The sequence below is a fragment of the Danio rerio genome, chromosome 9 (assembly GCF_052040795.2).
Source record: "Danio rerio strain M-AB ecotype USA chromosome 9, GRCz13ab, whole genome shotgun sequence".
Taxonomy (NCBI): Eukaryota; Metazoa; Chordata; class Actinopteri; order Cypriniformes; family Danionidae; genus Danio; species Danio rerio.
Genome location: NC_141029.1, coordinates 55,347,027 through 55,366,420, shown reverse-complemented (window position 1 = coordinate 55,366,420; position 19,394 = coordinate 55,347,027). Strand labels below are relative to the sequence as shown.

The 19,394-nt window shown below is 35.7% G+C and overlaps 1 protein-coding gene and 2 long non-coding RNA genes across 11 annotated transcripts in view; 2 read left to right on the top strand and 1 right to left on the bottom strand.

The window, feature by feature from the left end:
- Positions 1 to 19,394, top strand: part of LOC147835447 (uncharacterized) — a 479,758-nt gene that overhangs the window by 223,024 nt on the left and 237,340 nt on the right. The gene's annotated exons all lie outside the window — the stretch shown is intronic.
- LOC147842463 (uncharacterized) overlaps positions 1 to 19,394 on the bottom strand; it is a 758,429-nt gene that overhangs the window by 644,033 nt on the left and 95,002 nt on the right. The window lies entirely within an intron of this gene.
- The window catches only part of trpm2 (transient receptor potential cation channel, subfamily M, member 2), a 92,743-nt gene continuing 83,847 nt past the window's right edge, over positions 10,499 to 19,394 (top strand). For 2 of the 9 annotated variants that reach the window (XM_087267171.1, XM_087267179.1), the window contains exons 1-3: positions 10,499 to 10,614; positions 14,542 to 14,635; positions 16,680 to 16,789. In XM_087267171.1, the coding sequence (XP_087123297.1) occupies positions 16,682 to 16,789 (108 nt within the window). In that variant the 5' untranslated portion in view covers positions 10,499 to 10,614; positions 14,542 to 14,635; positions 16,680 to 16,681. Of the gene's footprint in view, positions 10,735 to 13,409; positions 13,444 to 14,541; positions 14,636 to 15,309; positions 15,402 to 16,679; positions 16,790 to 19,394 lie in introns of all 9 variants that reach the window. The other 7 variants (XM_087267172.1, XM_087267180.1, XM_087267178.1 and 4 more) reach the window with 6 other exon arrangements.

Genomic DNA, 19,394 nt, shown 5'->3' with positions numbered 1-19,394 from the left:
TTTATTATTACTATTACTACTATAATCATCATCATCATAATACTCACATCTTGCAAGAGATAAAAGCTGCCTGCATGTAAAAACAAAACTTATTAAAAAATAAATTAAAAAAATAGCTGACCGGCCCACATTTAAAAAATGGTCCGGCCCTTCTGGCATTTGCCAGAACTGCCAGATGGCCAGTCCGCCCCTGACTTTCATCAAAGCAACAAATCTGATCCATGAAGGCACCACCACAGAGACAAGACACTTTTTACCTTAACAGTGTCAAATGTGTTCCTTCAACAACTGTTTAAAGGCATTTCGCTACTGTATATCCAAAATGCGTCAATTTATTTTCAGTAAATATAAAACATCAAATACATTTATAAACAATGATTTAATTAAAGTTTATTTGTGTGTAAATGCAGCTTTTCCATTTACAATAAATGTCTAACAGCTGTTATGAACCATCTCTTTGCAATAAAAAACTTAAATATAAAAAATAAGATTTTATTGAGATGTGTTGTTGGTCATTAGATTTATATCGGCCCAAATTGAGTAGCTTTATTTGGACAAAGCAAAATAAAGACCTGTTTAAAACAATTTAAGACCTACAACACAATATATCCGTGAATTTAGAGCTTTTTAAGGTTTTGAATTTTAAGACACTGAAAACATATGCTGGATAAGTTGGCGGTTCATTCCACTGTGGCTACCCCTGATTGGTAAAGGGACTAAATCGAAGGAAAATGAACGAATTTCTGCCATTAGAGGCTGGATATATTCACACACTGCTGCCACACAACTGAAACAGAAATGTACCTTTGGTTTTTAATCCCTGCAGATACAATATTTTAACTTCATCAAAGGTACAAATCTGATCCATATAGGTACCACTAAGACATTTTGTACCTTAACAGTGTCAAATGTGTTGCTTCAAGAACTATTTAAAGGCATTTCACTATACTGTATATCCAAAATGCATGAATTTATTTTCAGTAAATATAAAACATCAAATACATTTATAAACAATGTTTTAAAAACGTTTATTTGTGTGTAAATACAGCTTTTCCATTTACAATAAAGAATAAAAAAATACTTTAACATCAATCAAAAGATCTATTTTTGCTAAACATTTCACACTTCTCATATACAAAAACACATTCTCCTATCTACAATATGACACATTTGTTTTCTCCAGTTTTTACACAATACCTTTGTTATCACTTAAAAGTTCATTTGATTTACTTCATTTTAAAATAGAAATAGAATAATGCAAAAGTATTGTAACAATGCACAATGTTTGATTAGTTTTACTATAGTAAAATGTCTGAAAGAACACTTTGCATATGCAGGACTTTTGCCAGCTCACGTGTCTAGTGGAAAGCAAATGCCAAAAAAATCCTCATCTAATGTTTATTAAAAATGCCTTAAATGTCTGGTGTACAATACCCATGGTTTAGTTTTACCAGTTGTTTTGTATTATTAACTTAATAATTAATGTTTATGAGTTTCTTTAAGCATACTTTACTGAATGAGCACTGTGCTGCGTCCGACAGATTGCACTATCATGTTTTTCTCTTCTTCATTCTTTTATATCACATTTTACCTGTTTTTATGTTTTGTTTTGTTTTTACGCATTTTTATTATTTTTTTTAATTTTTATTTTACTTGTTTCTTTTATTTCTGTTTATGTAAAGCACTTTGAATTGCCATTGTGTATGAAATGTGCTATATAAATAAACTTGCCTTGCCTTGCCTTGCAAGTTGTCCAACACTTATGTTCCTTTTTTATAAGAACAATTATGTACCTTCATTTCTACAGTATCATAAGAGGTCTTTTCTGTACCCTATAAGGTACAACTAAGGTACAAAACTGTTCCTTAAGGAACATTATTAGTTCCATCTTGTCTTTTTTTTTCCTGAGAGTGTACTGTATGTGTGTGAATGAGTGTGTATGGGTGTTTCCCAGTGTTTGGTTGCAGCTGTAAGGGCATCCACTGTATAAAACATGTGCTGGATAAGTTGGCAGTTCATTCCGCTGTGGGGACCCCTGATTATTAAAGGGACTAAACCGAAGGTGAATTTCAGCCAGATATTTGGCACCAGTTTATCAGGATTTTGTCTTTGACTCGTTGGATGGAAACTCTGCTTTATTCACTAATGTTTTATGGCATATTCCAGTTTTGCGCACACGTATAATTCACATATTTGTTTGAAAACACAGTCATTGTACTAAAATTTTGAGACTTTTATCAATCTAAATTCACATTTAGGAGACGACGTCGGACAGCAGATGGAGTAGACGTGTCTACGCGTAGCTCCCGCTATTGCTGTGATTTTGCAGCCACTTTGTACATAATATTGTCTATAAACCTGACCACAACGACGTAGTTTACATTTCAGTGTCAACATGACCTCAAAATCGAGTAAACAAACTAAAAAAGACACCAAAACGGACTTTGCTGACAACGTCTCCAGCGAGCTCAAAATGGCGGAGATTGCGAAGCTGTTGGAGGAACACCGCCAGGCCTTATCAGCCGAATTTAAGTCTACCATATCCTCACTCGAGTCAAAAATCGACTGCGTTCAAGTTGCGGTAACAGAACATTCTTCTAAGATTGCTTCTCTTGAATCTAATGCTAACGCTGTTGACGAGCGCATGCTAACGCTGGAAGCTACCTGCGCCGCCCTGTCCGACAGTAACGCTAAGCTGCTCGCGAAAGTCACCGATCTTGAATCACGGAGCCGCCGAAATAACATCCGCATTATCGGCCTACCAGAAGCGATGGAGGGACCGCGACCCTCTACCTTCTTCTCACAACTTCTATTTGATACTCTGGGAAAAGATGTTCTCTCTTCTCCACCGGAGATTGACCGAGCCCACAGGGCTCTCGTCAACAAACCTGCGGCCGGTGAAAAGCCACGCGCGGTCATCATCCGGTTACACCGTTATCAGCAAAAGGAAATGATAATCCGTGAAGCGAGAACCAAAAGAGGGAAGCTGATGTTTCAAGGCCACCCAATTGCCATATATGAGGACTATGCACCTGAGGTGATGGCACAACGCTCTAAATACCGACGGGTGATGGGGGAGTTGTACAATTTGGGGCTCAAACCAGCTTTGCTTTTCCCTGCGAGACTGTCCATTACAGCCAAAGACGGGAGTCGAAGATCGTTTACATCGGTGTCTGAAACTGAGGAATATTTACGTTCTTTCCGGTCTGCCTCTCCTCCCTGAAGTAGCTCAAAATACCTGACGCACAGTTGGCTGCGTGCACTCTCAAACGCGCTGTTTTCTAAGAACGCTACGATCAGGTACAATACAGATGTTAAGTGTTGCACATACGATGTTTAGTTATGCCGACCATTTATTGGCATTATCATTATTTGTTTATTTTATATTTTACTTCCTTTCGAACATTTTTGATAAAACTGAGAAACTGAACTGATTTTTTTGCAGCAGACAATTTATTGCAATACATCAAGATGAGGAACTTTTTTTTATCCCTGTTATTACAATAGTATCATTTTGAGTTTCCTTTTTTCTTATCAGAACGGTCACAGCATTGTTTATTTTTGTTATGTGCAATGTGCATCATGGTTTGTTCACTGTATTGATTACCATTGTAAGAGAATGCAAATAATAGAGGTCTGTTTAAGTGCCTTATTTGATCATCTATCGATATTTGGTTTTTGCTATTTTACAACAATTGATTGAATAGATGATACATAGTATTCTATTGTTACTTGTTTCTTTTGTTTTTTAGATGTTTCTAAAGATATTTAGATGGTTCTCTACATTTTTTTGCATTTTTTCCATTCACTTGACATTTGAAAGTAAGGTTTCAGATTATTTTTGTTCTGTAACATAGCTGCTAACTTACGTAAATTTAATATTAAAAAAAGCGGGAGTACCTAACCTAGAAAGGTAGAAGTGGTTTATGATGTGGAGCCTGAATGCTCAATTAGGTTTTTTCTATGGGGAATATTTTATATTTATTTCAATTATTTATTTATTTTACTTTCTTGCTTTTTTTTCTGGTTTCTTTGTTAACTTTTTAATGTTTTATTTCAACATGGAGTCTGTCAAAATCAGGATATCAGGAAATGGCTAGTGTAACTACAGTGAATGGCAATGAGATGCGTCTAATCTCCTGGAATGTCAAAGGAATTAATAATAGGGTCAAGGCTGGCAAGGTTTTATTACATTTAAAACAACTAAAGGCTGACATTATGTTTCTACAAGAAACACATTTAAAATCTTCTGATTTGACACGAATCAAGAGACCCTGGATGGGTAATTTTTACCATTCCAAATTTTCTCAAAGAGCTCGTGGGGCAGCTATTATAATGCATAGAAAGGTTATGTTTGAAGAGTCGCATATAATTTCAGATCCAAATGGTCGTTTTGTAGTAGTCCAAGGCAAGCTAAACAATGTCCCAATCATTTTGGCCTCAGTCTATGCTCCCAATTGGGCCGACGACAACTTTTTTGTAAAATTTTTTTCTATTCTTCCGAATGTGGCTGACCACCATATACTTATTGGGGGGGATTTTAACCTGGTTCAAGATATTGTGTTGGATAGATCCTCTTCTAAGCAATCAGTTTTATCCAAGTCGGCAAAAATAGTGGCAGACTATAGTTCTCAGTTGGGTATCTCTGACCCTTGGAGACACAAACATCCTCAGGATAAAATCTACTCTTTTTTCTCACATGTGCATCATACATTCTCAAGGATTGATTTCTTTCTTCTTGATAATAAACTGTTAAACTGCGTCAAGGCATGTACCTATCATGCAATAGTAATTTCCGACCATTCCCCTGTATCCATAGATGTAGTTTTAGTCCCTAACAGACTTACATCCCCAATCTGGAGATTAGACTCTTCCAGATTATCAGATGACAATTTTAAAAACTTTGTAGCTTCAAAAATTAATTTGTATTTTGAACTTAATCAGACCCCAGATATCAGTAGTCTAACTATTTGGGAAGCTTTTAAAGCCTATATACGGGGGCAGATTATTTCTTTTATATCTTACTTGAAGAAAACTGAAACTTCCAGATTGTCTTCAATCACAGATGATCTTCACAAATTAGATATATTATATGCCTCTTCCCCCTCCCCTTCCCTTTATAATAAACGAGTACAGTTACATGCAGAACATAATCTTTTACTGACAAATACAATAGCAAGACAACTTAGACAAAGCAAGCAACGTTTCTTTGAACATGGGGACAAAGCCGGTAAGCTTTTGGCTTACCAAGCCCGCACGATTTATGCCTCAAGGTGGATTTCAAAAGTCAAAGCGCCAACAGGTGAATTGACATCAGATCATAAAGGGATTAACTCTGTATTTTTAGATTACTATAAAACATTATATATGTCAGAAAATTCCTCGAACTTTACAAGCTGGGATTCCCTCAATGCCTTAACTTTTCCGAAAATTGACGAAACTCTTTCTATTAATTTAGGCAGTCCTATCACTGAGGTAGAGATACAAGACGCAATTAAATCTATGCAATCTGGTAAATCGCCAGGTCCGGACGGCTTTACAGCCGAGTTTTATAAGTCATTTGCCTCCTCACTAACCCCAGTCTTAGCAAGGTTATATAACGATTCATTTAAAGAAGGCCACCTCCCACCCACTTTATGTGAAGCTTCAATATCATTGCTTCTTAAAAAAGATAAAGACCCCACCAACTGTAGCAGTTATAGGCCAGTTTCACTGCTTAATGTGGATTTTAAAATTTTGGCTAAAGTATTGTCATGCCGTCTCCAATCTATACTACCATCTTTAATATGTCTAGACCAGACAGGCTTTATACCAATGAGACACTCATTCTTTAATACTAGGAGACTTCTTAATATTCTTTTTTCACCTCCTTCTGATTCACCAGAAATAATTTTGTCATTAGATGCTGAAAAGGCATTTGACAGAGTGGAATGGGCTTATTTATATTTTATTTTAGAGAAGTTTGGGTTTGATGCTAACTTTATCTCTTGGATTAAGTTACTCTATTCATCACCAGTTGCGTCAGTTTACACTAATGGATTAAATTCACCCCTTTTTTTCCTTCAACGTGGAACACGACAGGGCTGTCCCCTTTCCCCCTTACTTTTTAACCTTGCTATAGAGCCTCTAGCTATATGGCTCCGTAGCCATAATGGTTTTGAGGGAATATCACGATATGGCTTAGTACATAAACTCTCATTCTATGCTGACGATCTCTTACTTTACATTTCTAATCCGGCCACCTCCCTACCAGTGATTTTGGACATTCTAGATAAATTCAGTCACCTCTCAGGTTATAAAATAAATTTACAGAAAAGTGAACTATTTTTTGTCAACTCTGAAGCGAGTAAGATCTCATACTCACATTTTCCTTTTAAAATAGCTATAAGTGGGTTCAAATACCTTGGAATTTTCTTTACCAACTCATTCAATAACTTATTTATTAATAATTTCCAACCAGTGATTGATAAAATCAAATTACACTTTTCTAAATGGTCGTCACTACCTTTGTCCCTTGTAGGCCGTATTAATTTAGTAAAAATGGTTATTTTACCTAAATTTCTCTATCTTTTTCAACATGTTCCAATTCTCATTAAGAAATCTTTTTTTACTAATTTGGATGGTATTTTACGTTCATTTATCTGGGGCAACAAGCCTGCACGCCTCAAGAAATCAGTTCTCCAACTTCCTAAATCCAAAGGAGGACTTGCACTTCCCAACTTCCAACAATACTACTGGGCTTGTAATATTAATAAGATTCTCTACTGGAAGAATCCTCCTCCAGCTGACAATTGTGCCCCCTGGGTTCACTCAGAGATAGTGTCAACAAAAGGCACTCTGCACTCTGTTATCAGCTCCCAGCTTCCATTAACTATCAGCGGAATTTCAACTAACTTGGTAGTCACTAACTCTATAAAAATTTGGGTTCAATTCAGAAAACATTACGGCTTACATAAAACATCTATCCATACACCTATTTTGAACAATAAATTTTTCTCACCATCTTGTTCTGACAACACTTTTCGCATTTGGGCAGCTAATGGACTCATTGAGGTAAAGGATTTATATGAAGACGGGGTATTTGCATCTTTTTCATTCCTATCCACTAAATACAATCTCCCCAACAGTCACTTGTTTCGCTTCTTTCAGGTCAGACACTTTGTTAAGAAATTGTTTCCCCACTTTCCTAACCGCCCTCCTGAACACCATCTTGATTATTTTGTCAGCTTAGATACGGGTCAGAAACATTTAATATCAGCAATTTATAATTTAATAAGTACACTAAATGAAAATCCTATAGTGTCTCTCAAAGAATCTTGGGAAAATGACCTTGGCATTGATATTACGGAAGAACAATGGGAGGATATTTTAAAGATGGTCCACTCTTCTTCCATATGCGCCAGACATGGCCTAATGCAGTGTAAGGTACTCCATAGAGCTCATTTAACCAATGCCAAATTAGCCAGATTTTTCCCTGATAGAAGTGATGCCTGTCATCGTTGTAAGCAGTCTCCGGCCAACCATCTTCATATGTTCTGGAGTTGCCCTCAATTAAAAAATTTCTGGTCCAGTGTTTTTGACACACTCAATAAATCTACTAACATAAATCTAGACCCTAACCCCTTGACAGCGCTTTTTGGTATTTCAGAGAGAGTTGACCTGACTGTTGCATCTCGCCAAGTTATTGCCTTTTCTACTCTTCTAGCTAGACGAGCCATTCTTATCAAATGGAAACAGGTGATTCCTCCATCACATGACATGTGGATCCGAGAAATTTTTAGTTACATAAAACTTGAAAAATTAAGATGTTTACTTGCAGGATCTCTCAAATCTTTTTACAAGACCTGGAACCCTGTTCTAGACTATATCAAAGGCTTACCTTGTTTAGTTGATATCAGATCTAATAAACAGTAATTAATTGAAAAGAGAAAATATTGACTCCTTAATGTGAACTTTTAATCACTATTTTTTTTTCAATTGTTATTTTTATAATTTTATTTATTTATTTTTTATTTATTTTGCTTGTATCGTAAACTTGCTCATTTATTATTATACTGTTTAACAATTTCTTTTAATTCTTGTATTTTATTTATTATTATTTTGTTTAGAGGATATGTTTGTTTATAATTCATATTTTTGAACTTATTTTATTTTAAGGGGGTAGTAGGAAAATAAGACACTCTGTAATTTTTCCTTTATTGTATTGTATACTATGATGTATTGTCTTGTTAATCCCAATAAAAAAAAAAATAAAAAAAAATAAAAAAATAAATTCACATTTAAAAAAACTGGGCTTGATTCAATTGTTATTTCCTAAAACCTTGGACTAGGGATGTCCAGATCTGATCACGTCCGATAAATTGTGTTGTCTGTGTTGTACTCTGTTTGTTAACAGAGTTGTTCAATGGTAAAATAAAGTGAATTAAATAAAACTTAAGGAACATTCTGGATCTGTTTCTCGTTCTCTGTTTTTCTGGATCTTCTTTATTCTTTTTTTATGTATTATAGAAGTATCGGATCGCGTTTCGATATCGGTAGATAATCCGGTAGATACTTCGGTATCGGTAGGCATACCTACTTTGTACTTCAGTTTAAGATTTTTTTTTTTTATGTTTATTTTTCATGTCTTTTCTGCTCACCAAGCCTGCATTTATTCATTCATTCATTTTCTTGTCGGCTTAGTCCCTTTATCAATCCAGGGTCGCCACAGCAGAATGAACCGCCAACTTATCCAGCAAGTTTTTATGCAGCGGATGCCCTTCCAGCCGCAACCCATCTCTGGGAAAGCCTGCATTTATTTAATCCAAATTACAGCAAAAACCAAACAATTTTGAAATATTTTTCCTATTTAAAATAGCTGTTTTCTATTTGAATATATTTGATTATGTAATTCATTCCTGTGAATTCAAAGCTGTATTTTTAGCATCGCCACTCCAGTCACACAATCCTTATTTGCATATGCAAACATTATTTTAAAAAACCTCTGACACAAAAATTGTTTGCATTTTTTGTATGATGATAAATATCAGTTACTGCATGTTTTTTTTTTTTTTTTTTAGATTCATTCTTTTTATTTTATATTGATCTGTAAAAGTTATTGTAAAAAATAAAAACCTAAAGTAAAACAAAACTCATTATTGTAGTACTGTTTGTTTTTATTATAAGGCTACAAAAGTCTTGTCGCCTATCCAAGTTTTAGGTACAACAAATAATGACTTGACTTCTAGTTGATCATTTGGTATCAGAAGTGGCTCATATGAAAGGCAAAGGCCTCTAGGTTACACTTATTTGACCACAATAAAATATGATCATGCCTTGATTTTGAATTATTTCATTAGGACAGTAAGGTTTGCTTAGACAAAAGTCTTGTCACTGAACAGAAATAATGTCCAGTATAGAATATAAAGTCCTGCTGCAGTGGAGACAGAATGAATATTGTGTCTGACTCCATCATGAGCTTGGAGGACTGCATCCATACATATCTTGCAGCAGAGTTCATCAAGATTCTTTGGATTCATCTTCAGCGCCTTCTCCTTCATTTTACCCCAGACATGCTCAATAATGTTCATTTCTGGTGACTGGGCTGGCCAATCCTGGAGCAGCTTGACCTTCTTTGCTTTCAGGAGCTTTGATGTGGAGGCTGAAGTATGAGAAGGAGCGCTATCCTGCTGGAGAATTGTCCCTCTCCTGTGGTTTGTAATGTAATGGGCAGCACAAATGTCTTGATACCTCAGGCTGTTGATGTTGCCATCCACTCTGCAGATCTCTCGAACGACCCCATACTAAATGTAACCCCAAACCATGATTTCTCCTTCACCAAACTTGACTGATTTCTGTGAGAATCTTGGATCCATGCTGGTTCCATTAGGGCTTCTGCAGTTTGTGATGATTGGGATGCAGTTCAGCAGATAATTCATTTGAGAAATCCACCTTCTGACACTTTTCCAACGGATCTAGAAGTCAAGACATTTTTGTTTCTCATACAACTTGGATTGACGACACAACTTTTGCCAGGTAGTGTGATCAGTTCTTGTTTCCAATTGTCATCTTTAAATTAATGTGGTTAAAATTAGATTCAACTTTATATTCAAAATTGTTGATAAACCAAATTTTTTTCAGTGCGTTTTCAAAGTAATTATTATGAATACATTTATTTTTTACCTGTAAGTAACAATATAAACAAGTATTTTAAATTAGTGCTTAATTCTGTTGTTTTATTGGTACCATTATTTACGTTAATTTCAGCTTAAACATGCAGTTTTATTTAATTGAATAATTATTTAACATGATGTTAGCAATTTTATATGAGCAATTTTACCATAATTTCACCTAGTTTGTCATCATTTACTCACCTTCATGTCCGTTCATGGAGTATACCATGAAGTAAAACCTGCAAAACTTGAAAATAATAACAAAAATGTCATGTTGTGGTAAAATAATTATCCCTTTAAGACAGGCGGAGTGCGTAACTTAAAACTAGCGTTGCGTCGTTTCCATGACGGCTAAATCAGTCACACCCAAAACTGCGCCTCAGTCAGTCAGCAGCGCTCTCACTGATGAACTCCAAACTCAAACAAAATAAAGCGTCTTATCTTCATTTGCACATGCAGTGATGTAAGTTTTTGTGTCATTTATAAACTTAACAGCTGTATATTTATAGCTTGTACTTAATTCGTACTCGAATTCACACGTGTTTCTGTATTGGCGTCAGAGTTGGACCACTGAAGAAAACAGGTGAGAAAAACTAAGGCTACGTAAACAAATCTGCTGCATAAAATAGGATATATTTTCTTTACCAAAAGTCTCATTCGTCAAAGGTATTATATGTAGGCTCAAATGTAAAACATCTATGACATGTATCTTCATAAAATGTCAATAGACTCACCGGCCACTTTAATAGGTACACCTTAGTTGTACCGAGTTGGACCCTCTTTTGCTTTCAGAACTGCTTTAATCCTTCGTGGCATAGATTCAACAAGGTACTGGAAATATTCCTCGGAGATTTTGCTCCATATTGACATGATTGCATCACAGTTGCAGCAGATTTGTCGGCTGCAGCTGCACATCCATGCTACCAATCTCCCTTTCCACCACATCCCAAAGGTGCTCTATTAGATTGAGTTCTGGTGACTGAGGAGGCCATTTGAATACAGTGAACCCATTAGCTACGTTTTCATCCACCTATTTTTTATGCACATTTTGGATAAAAAAACGGTTGATGGAAATGCCAAGTTGCACATAGATTTTGAATATGCGCATTTAAAAAAATGCATAACTGAGTAAGATAAACTTTTTATTCGATAAGAAAAGATGCGCACAATCTGCAATGGAAACTCGTTTACCGAACAAATTCCAGTATGCGCATTAAATATTATATTGATTTTAAATCATGTGATGATAAAAATGTGAGTGAATAGAAAAACCTGCAGACTGACCACATTGTAGAACATCTGAATTGTTGTTCTGGTCATGGCAAAAAGCTTTAACCGTTTTAGTATTAGTGTCATTCCAGTGTTTCCTCTAGGATTTTTTCCAGATGTGGCGCCAGGCCTTTTTTACACAGATCTACCAACTACCTGTGGCATTATTTCAATGGCAGATGTCGTGAGCGCAGTATTACAAGTCGAGATAGCATTTATGCAATAGCCTACCGCATGCTAATCTCCTTGTTTGCGCGCCGATTTCCTGTGTTTGTGCACAAAACTTCCTGCACGTCCTCAAATATACGCTGCTCAAGCATGTAACATGTATGTCTCCAACATTTATTAAATTTGCTAGGAATATTTATGAACGTCTCCAATAGACCTACAGAGCGGCATTAATGCGTCCTGAAGTAAAGTGAAACGGCTGTACGTTGTGTTTGCTGGCATAACGCATGGCAGTCAGTCAGTACGTCACCTTAAAGGGTTAAACAAATGACGCACAGCACTACTACGTTTACAGAAAAGTTTGCACTGTTATAATTCACTTACCTTTTAATACGATTATCAACCGCTATTAAAAAAAAAAAAAACAGGACTGAATGTTTTTAATGAAAAGCTGTAACGTAGCCGTGGCGGGATCAATTTTGGCGTGGCGCCTCGCCATTGAAGACTGAATGTAGCAGAAACCATGTTATAATATTAATAACCCCCAGTATCAAAAACAGCAGAAATCAATCATTCGTTTGAATTGTTTAGCCTGACATGTCTACTGATTTAAAATATTTTAAATGTTACTCAAAATAAAATATATTGTGTACAAATTGGAAAAAGGCTTTGTAGTTTACCCAGACATTCAAAAAATATATATTTTTAGAGCAGTAATCTCAATACCGTGAAACCGTGATATTTTTATCCAAGATTGTCAGAAACATATACCAGCCCATGCCTAGTCAGGATTGCGTTCTGAGGAGCAAGTCTTTTATTATATGGAGAAAAGATTCACGCAGACATAGCTACTGTCATGTTCAAGAAACAAGTCGGAGATTTGCACTTCATAACATGGGATGTTATCCTGCTGGAAGTAGCCATCAGAAGATGGGTATACTGGTCATAGAGGGATGGACATGGTCAGCAACAGTGCTCAGGTAGGCTGTGGCGTTGACATGATCAGGCACTTGCACACATAGAGCTCAACCTGTGCAGTGCTCTTCAAAAAATTTATCCTGCACATGCCCTTTGGACAGTCTCTGCACGGGCCTGGACATGATGCTCAATTGGTAATAATGAGTCCAACGTGCGCCAAGAAAATATCCCCCACACCATTACACCACCACCAGCCTGCACTGTCGATACAATGCTGGATGGATCCATGCTTTCATGTTGTTGATGCCAAACTTGACCCGACCATTCGAATGTGGCAGCAGACACTCATCAGAGCAGGCAACGTTTCTCCAATCTTCTATTGTCCAGTTTTGGTGAGTCTGTGTGAATTGTAGCCTCAGTTTCCTGTTCTTAGCTGACAGGAGTGGGACCCGGTGTGGTCTTCTGCTGCTGTAGCCCATTCGCCTCAAGGTTGGACGTGTTGTGTGTTCAGAGATGCTCTTCTGCAGACCTCGGTTGTAACGAGTGCTTATTTGAGTTACTGTTGCCTTTCTATCAGCTGGAACCAGTCTGGCCATTCTCCTCTGACATTAACAAGGCATTTGCGCCCACAGAACTGCTGCTCCCTGGAAATTTTGTCTATTTCTGACCATTCTCTGTAAACCCTAGAGATGGTTGTGCGTGAAAATCCCTGTAGCTCAGCAGTTTCTGAAATGCTCAGACCAGCCTGCCTGGCACCAACAAACATGCCATGTTCAATGTCACTTTTCTCCCCATTCTGATGTTCACTTTGAACTGCAGCAGATCGTCTTGACCATGTCTACATGCACAAATGCATTGAGTTGCTGCCATGTGATTGGCTGATTACATATTTGCGTTACCGAGCAGCGCTGGAAAGGTGTACCTAATAAAGTGGCCGGTGAGTATCTGTTTATATGCCCTAAATGTTTTCACCTTGACATAGTTTTTTTTTTTTTTTTTTTTCAGATTTATTTAGCTTATTAAAATATGTTATATGTGTATTTTAGTAGAATTATTGCATAATACAATTATTAAATAAAATTGAGGATAAATAAGGTTTGGGAAGTTATAGTTATTACATAATAAATATCATTAACCTCCTAGGGCCTGAGTGGCCACATACATGGACAGCACATTTTTAGCACTAAAGTGGCTATTTAAAATACTTTGAATGTTTTATATTTTGTAACAGACATACAGTGTCATCCTGCAACTGTTTTGCAGCATATGAAATGTCCCAAATCCTATTTTTAACTGTCCAAAATGGGAAATAAAATGTTGATTTTCTCTGTGATAGTCAAAGCAAGTTAAACAAAAATTCTATGGTAAACATGCATTCAAAAGATTTGGGAAAAAGTTTTTTACTTAAATTCGGACAACGAGTGCACATATATGGACATCATTTTTGTCTAAAAGTACATCAAATCAAAAGATGATGCTTAGATTTTTATTCTAATTAGGTTCCAATAAGCCTAAATTACAAAGAGAAATAAAAATGCATGTGAAAAAAAACACCTTGGGCCTTAAAAGGTTATCGCAACACTTAACAACAATATAGCTTATTTTCCCAGTATCATGCAGCCCAAGTGTCCTTGTTTTGACTTGCTTTGTTGTGTACCTTTGGACTGTCTTTAGATTATTGATTGTTTGCTATCTGGCCTTTCGCCTGTGTTTTAAATTTCTCTTTATGGATTCGACTACTGTATCTCTAATAACAGATACAGCTTAAATTCAGCTAAAATATAACCCCCACTGAACATGGAATATACTGAATCTACGACTAGTACTACTTGTAATCATTAGCGCTAAACATTAGTGCTCTATTGCGTGTCAGTCATGCTTTTCTCAATGATGAAATCTGATCATGTGTAATCTTCTCAGGCACTCAGTAGCACTTAGTGATCATCACTGTGGCAACTTCTGTTTACTGGTGTACTTCCGCATAGTGCTCAACTGCCAATATTTCAGTTTTGCTATTTTCTTCTCCTTTCTTTAGTATGTAACCTGTAATAAACTGGATTATGAAGCTATAAAATCGGAAACGGTTACCAGACACAGTCTCAAGAGAGAAACAAACAACTGACAAAAAGGTAAAACTATCAGAAACTGATGATATTTCAGACATGTACTAAGTGCCTAAAGTTACTTAATGTTCTGTAATATTTATTTATTTATTTATTTATTTATTTGTTTATTTGTTTGTTTATTTAGCGCTTGTTTAAATAGCCATTCCCTGTGTGGATCATATTTTACTTACTGTATGGTTCAGTACTTGCTATTATTAAACCATTGCATATGATTTTAGCTCAATAAATCCCTTAGGTTTTTTTATTAATCGTTATTAAGGTAGTATTTGGGTTCAGGTATTGGGGTAGGATTAGGGATGTAGAATAAGATCATGCAGTATATGTTTTTAAGTACTAATAAACAGCTAATATCTTAATAATAATCAACAACAATGTAAAAAATCCTGGTTGCCTTAAATTTATAAGCTGAATCAAATTAACCTTATGAGTCCAATGAACTTATATTTTGTTAAATGGACTTAAACAGCTTGCATAACTCATTAAAGTTAGTTAGAGCATGATTAACTTAGTTTAATAAATAAATTAGTCAGGACTAATTGATAATACAAATACAGTGTAGTCAATAGTGAGAATTAGTACTTATTAGCGCTTTGTTTTATTACATTTTTATTACTCTTATAATAAATAAAGACATACACTATTTGTTTTATCAACTTTGACCATTGTTTTTTTTTCAGTTTAAAGCATTTGCACAACATGTTTGGAAGCTAGAGGAACCTTGTTTCACGGTGTTTTGTAGTCTACAAAGATTCAATTATTTTGGGAAGTGGTAAGTCATAAGTGAAAAGTTCATTTCAAAACAAATCCTCCTGGACCCAAAGCTTTTTTGCTTGGCTTAAACCCTGAGAACTCAAATGATAGTAGAAGCAAACAAGTATTTATTGAGCTCAGCTTGCTTTACACCAAAAAAAAAAAGTGTAGCTTTGCTGTAGACAAAAACACAAAGACGAAACACTACTCAGTGGAAGACATGTTGTCAAGCCTGCCATTAGAAAAAAGGTTACTTGCATATTAAAAGCTAAACAACAACATGTATCTGGAGTCATTTCATCAGTCATATCAAAGATAATAGCCCCTTTCACACATACAGACCTTTCCGGAAAATTGCTGGCAATTTTCCTGAAAGGTTGTATGTGTGAACAGGCCCTTTTTGAAAATACCGGTAAATTCATTCTGGCTGTTTTCCGGAAAGAGAAGTTGTAACATTACCGGTAATTTGCCGGAATGCTGCGCTGTGTGAGTGCAGAAGGAAGATTGCCGTAATAAACGCGTGCACGTCTAGAACGTGCTGATGTGAGACGTCTGCTTTAGCCAATCACAACAGTCAGACGCATTTACGTCCGCGTGGTTTATGAGAATAAAAGCCTTTGAATATTTTTCCAGACACATTTAGCAGCTAGAAGTTAGTCAGATCACGTTTATATGTTCTTCTTAATGCCAACTGTGTAAATAATCATCGATGAGATGCTTATGATAAGCCGTTGTTTGTTTACCTTCCAAGCTTTGCGTGTGCCTGTGAAGCAGCCTGTGAGCGCCAGCACACGCACATATTATGAACATCTCGACATGCGAAAGTGATCCTGCGAAAGTTGTTCACAATATTGATCATCCACAGAGTTTGTAATTTAGTCAAATGTTTACAAATACAAGCGCAGCCGTTTAAAGCTCATTTGTGGTGAATGATGTCAGAATTTACCGGTATTTTGGAATGGATGTGTGAATGCTCTTTTCCGGAAAATTTCCGTAACGTCCTCGCCTGTGTGAACAGCACTTTTTTGAATATACCGGTAAAGTCGTTCCGGAAATTTTCCAGATATTTACCGGTATCACTGTGTGAAAGGGGCTTTTAAACAGATTAAAAGATAACCAATAACTTAACAAAGGAGGTTAGGTGTTAAATATCAATGTGTACAAACTGAAAAAGAAAATATTATGGCAAAAAAAGCATGCACATGTCCTTTGTATGTTCATATTACAACATGTATGCACACGTTAAATCTACATCTAATGCAAAAAGATAAAAATAAATGCATGTTTTTGTTTGTAGAAATGCTGGGTACTTCAGGGGTGAAAATCCACCCAAATGGCAACAGCAACCAGTTAGGAGTCCAGCTAGAAAATGTGAAACTGACAAGTTTATTCAAAAAACTTGATAAGGTGAGACATACTGTTTATCTCTTTGTGTATGTGTACATTTTATAAACTTTAATTAAGATTAGTTAATAATAATAATAATAATATAGTTTTGCACATTTCTTACATATTATTTATAATTATAAATGTACAACACATAACATTAAGTTAATGTTAGTTTATGTATGAACATTTATGAAATAATAAGCTACTACACTGTAAAACCCAACAGTCCACTTTTCAAATGAAATGAGTGCAGATAACCGAAAATTGACTGAAAGTTAATTCTACTCAATTGAAAAGAGTTTTGTCAATGTTGAAGGTAATGAGTTAATTAAATATCTCATTCCAGTGTTTCCTCTAGGAGTTTTTCCAGCTGTGGCAGCAGGCTTTTTTTTTACACAGATCTACTAACTACCTGTGGTGTTATTTCAATGACAAATGTCGTAAGGGCAGTATTACAGGTCAAAATCACTTTTATTGTAATAGCCTGCCCTACAGCATGCAAATCTCTTTGCTTGTGCGCCGATGGGGGATTTGCTCGTGCACAAAACTTTTTGCACGCCTCCTCAAATATAAGCGGCTCAAGCGCAGATCTTCTTGTGCGCTCTCAAAAAAACACTGCTGTAGTGCGATTTAGTGTGTTTATGTAACAAGTAAACTGCTTTTATTCTAACCGAAATAAAACTTTCTCCAGAAGAAAAAATATTATAGGAATACTATGAAAAATTCTTCGCTCTGTTAAACTAAATTTTGGAAATATTAGGAAAAATTCACAAGAATGCAAATAATTTTGATATGATCTTTAAAAAGCTCTAAAATGCCAAATATTTTGCTGGCGTTTATTTCCAGAACATTAGCTTTCCCTGTTCCACAGCAGATCATTGATATTTTTCAAGTCTCTTAAAAAAATCTAAAATTTTTAGAGGAATATTTCTTTCCAGAACTTTCCTCTCGAAACGATCATTCATGTCTAAAATAAATAAACTCTTTTAAAGAAGTTTTTTCCAGAACCTTTGCTTTCTCTGATCCGCAGCAGTAAAATTATCTTTTACACAGCTCTAAAAAATCTTAAATATTTTGAGGAAGGTTTTTTCTACAACCTTTGTTTTCTCTGATCCGCAGCAGTGAAATGATCTCCATAAATCTCTAAAACATGTCAAATCTTTTAAGGAAGGTTTATTTCCAGAACATTTGCTTTCTCTGATCCACAGCAGTGAAATGGTGATCACAAAGCTCTAAAATGTCAAATATTTTGAGGAAGGTTTATTTCCAGAACATTTGCTTTCTCTGATCCGCAGCAGCAAATTGATCTTTACAAAACTCTAAAACATGTCACATATTTTGACGAAGCTTGATTTCCAGAAACGGCATGTGGATCTGCACTCAGTTGTCAGCGTCCATCACATGACAATAGCAGTGGTTTGTTCTGTAGACAATCGAAAAACCAATATTGCTTAGGGGGCTAATAATAAATGGCTTAAAATAGTTGGCAGTTCATTCCGCTGTGGTGACCCCTGGAAAATAAGAGACTAAGGGCCCTATCATACACCCGGCGCAGTGTGGCGCAAGACGCGGCGCAATAGTCTTCAGTTTCAGCTTGGCGCAAGAGTCGTTTTTGAGGCGTTGCGCTACGCTGTTTTAATAGCAAATGCATTTGCGCTCATTTGTGCGCCCATAGGCGTTCTGGTCTAAAAAGGAAGGCGTTCTGAGGCGGACCGCTGGTGCGTTGCTATTTTGAGACACTATAATAGATTTTTCATTAGACCAAAACTAACCCGGTCTAAACTCCAGCGCAGAGTTGCGCCTCGCTTACACACTGCTTAATACACACAAGAGAGCAATAGGCAAATATCTTTATATATAAAAAAATGTAAATATTAAGGATATATATAGGATATAATAAAAATAATAGATGATAATAATAATATAATAGATGTAGAATATAAATATAAAGGATTAAAATATTACAAAACATTATTTTCTAGCCTACATAAATATGAAAAATCACTGCTTTTATGTCTTCATCTCGGGAGGCTTTTTCAGTTCATTCATAACAATTTGCTTTTGTATAATTATTATTATAATTATTATTATTATTAGCAGTATTATTTTTTATATCCATATTTATATTTGTTTTATTAAAAACAAGCTTAGATTTGCCCACCTGCAGGTTTTAGACCATATGGGGCATGGCAGGTATATTTGGATATAACTCAGTATTTTGACCACCCTTGGTCACTATTGTTTATTCATTCGTTAGAAATTAGAACTGAATTTAAAAAAAGTTTTGAAACAAATCTTTGCGCTTAACAAACAAAATTAATTATTTATAGGCTAATTGATGTCTGTGCGTAAAGGTTTCCCTATCCAAGAGCGAATGTGAAAGTAGTTCCATTATCTCTCATTCTCACGCAGTAGATGCTCTGTTTAACAGTTTTCTGTTAAAAAAAAAGCTGTTAACTGTGAACTGTTTGCTTGTGAAATGCAAATTTTTTTCACTTAGACTTACTTTGCATCCTGTAAATAGCGAATGCGCTCTTGGCGCGACGCAGCTGGGTCTTAAAGGGAATGGGAGATGAGACTCTTAATTGGTTTATTCTCAAAACACACCTTTAACTCATTAAGA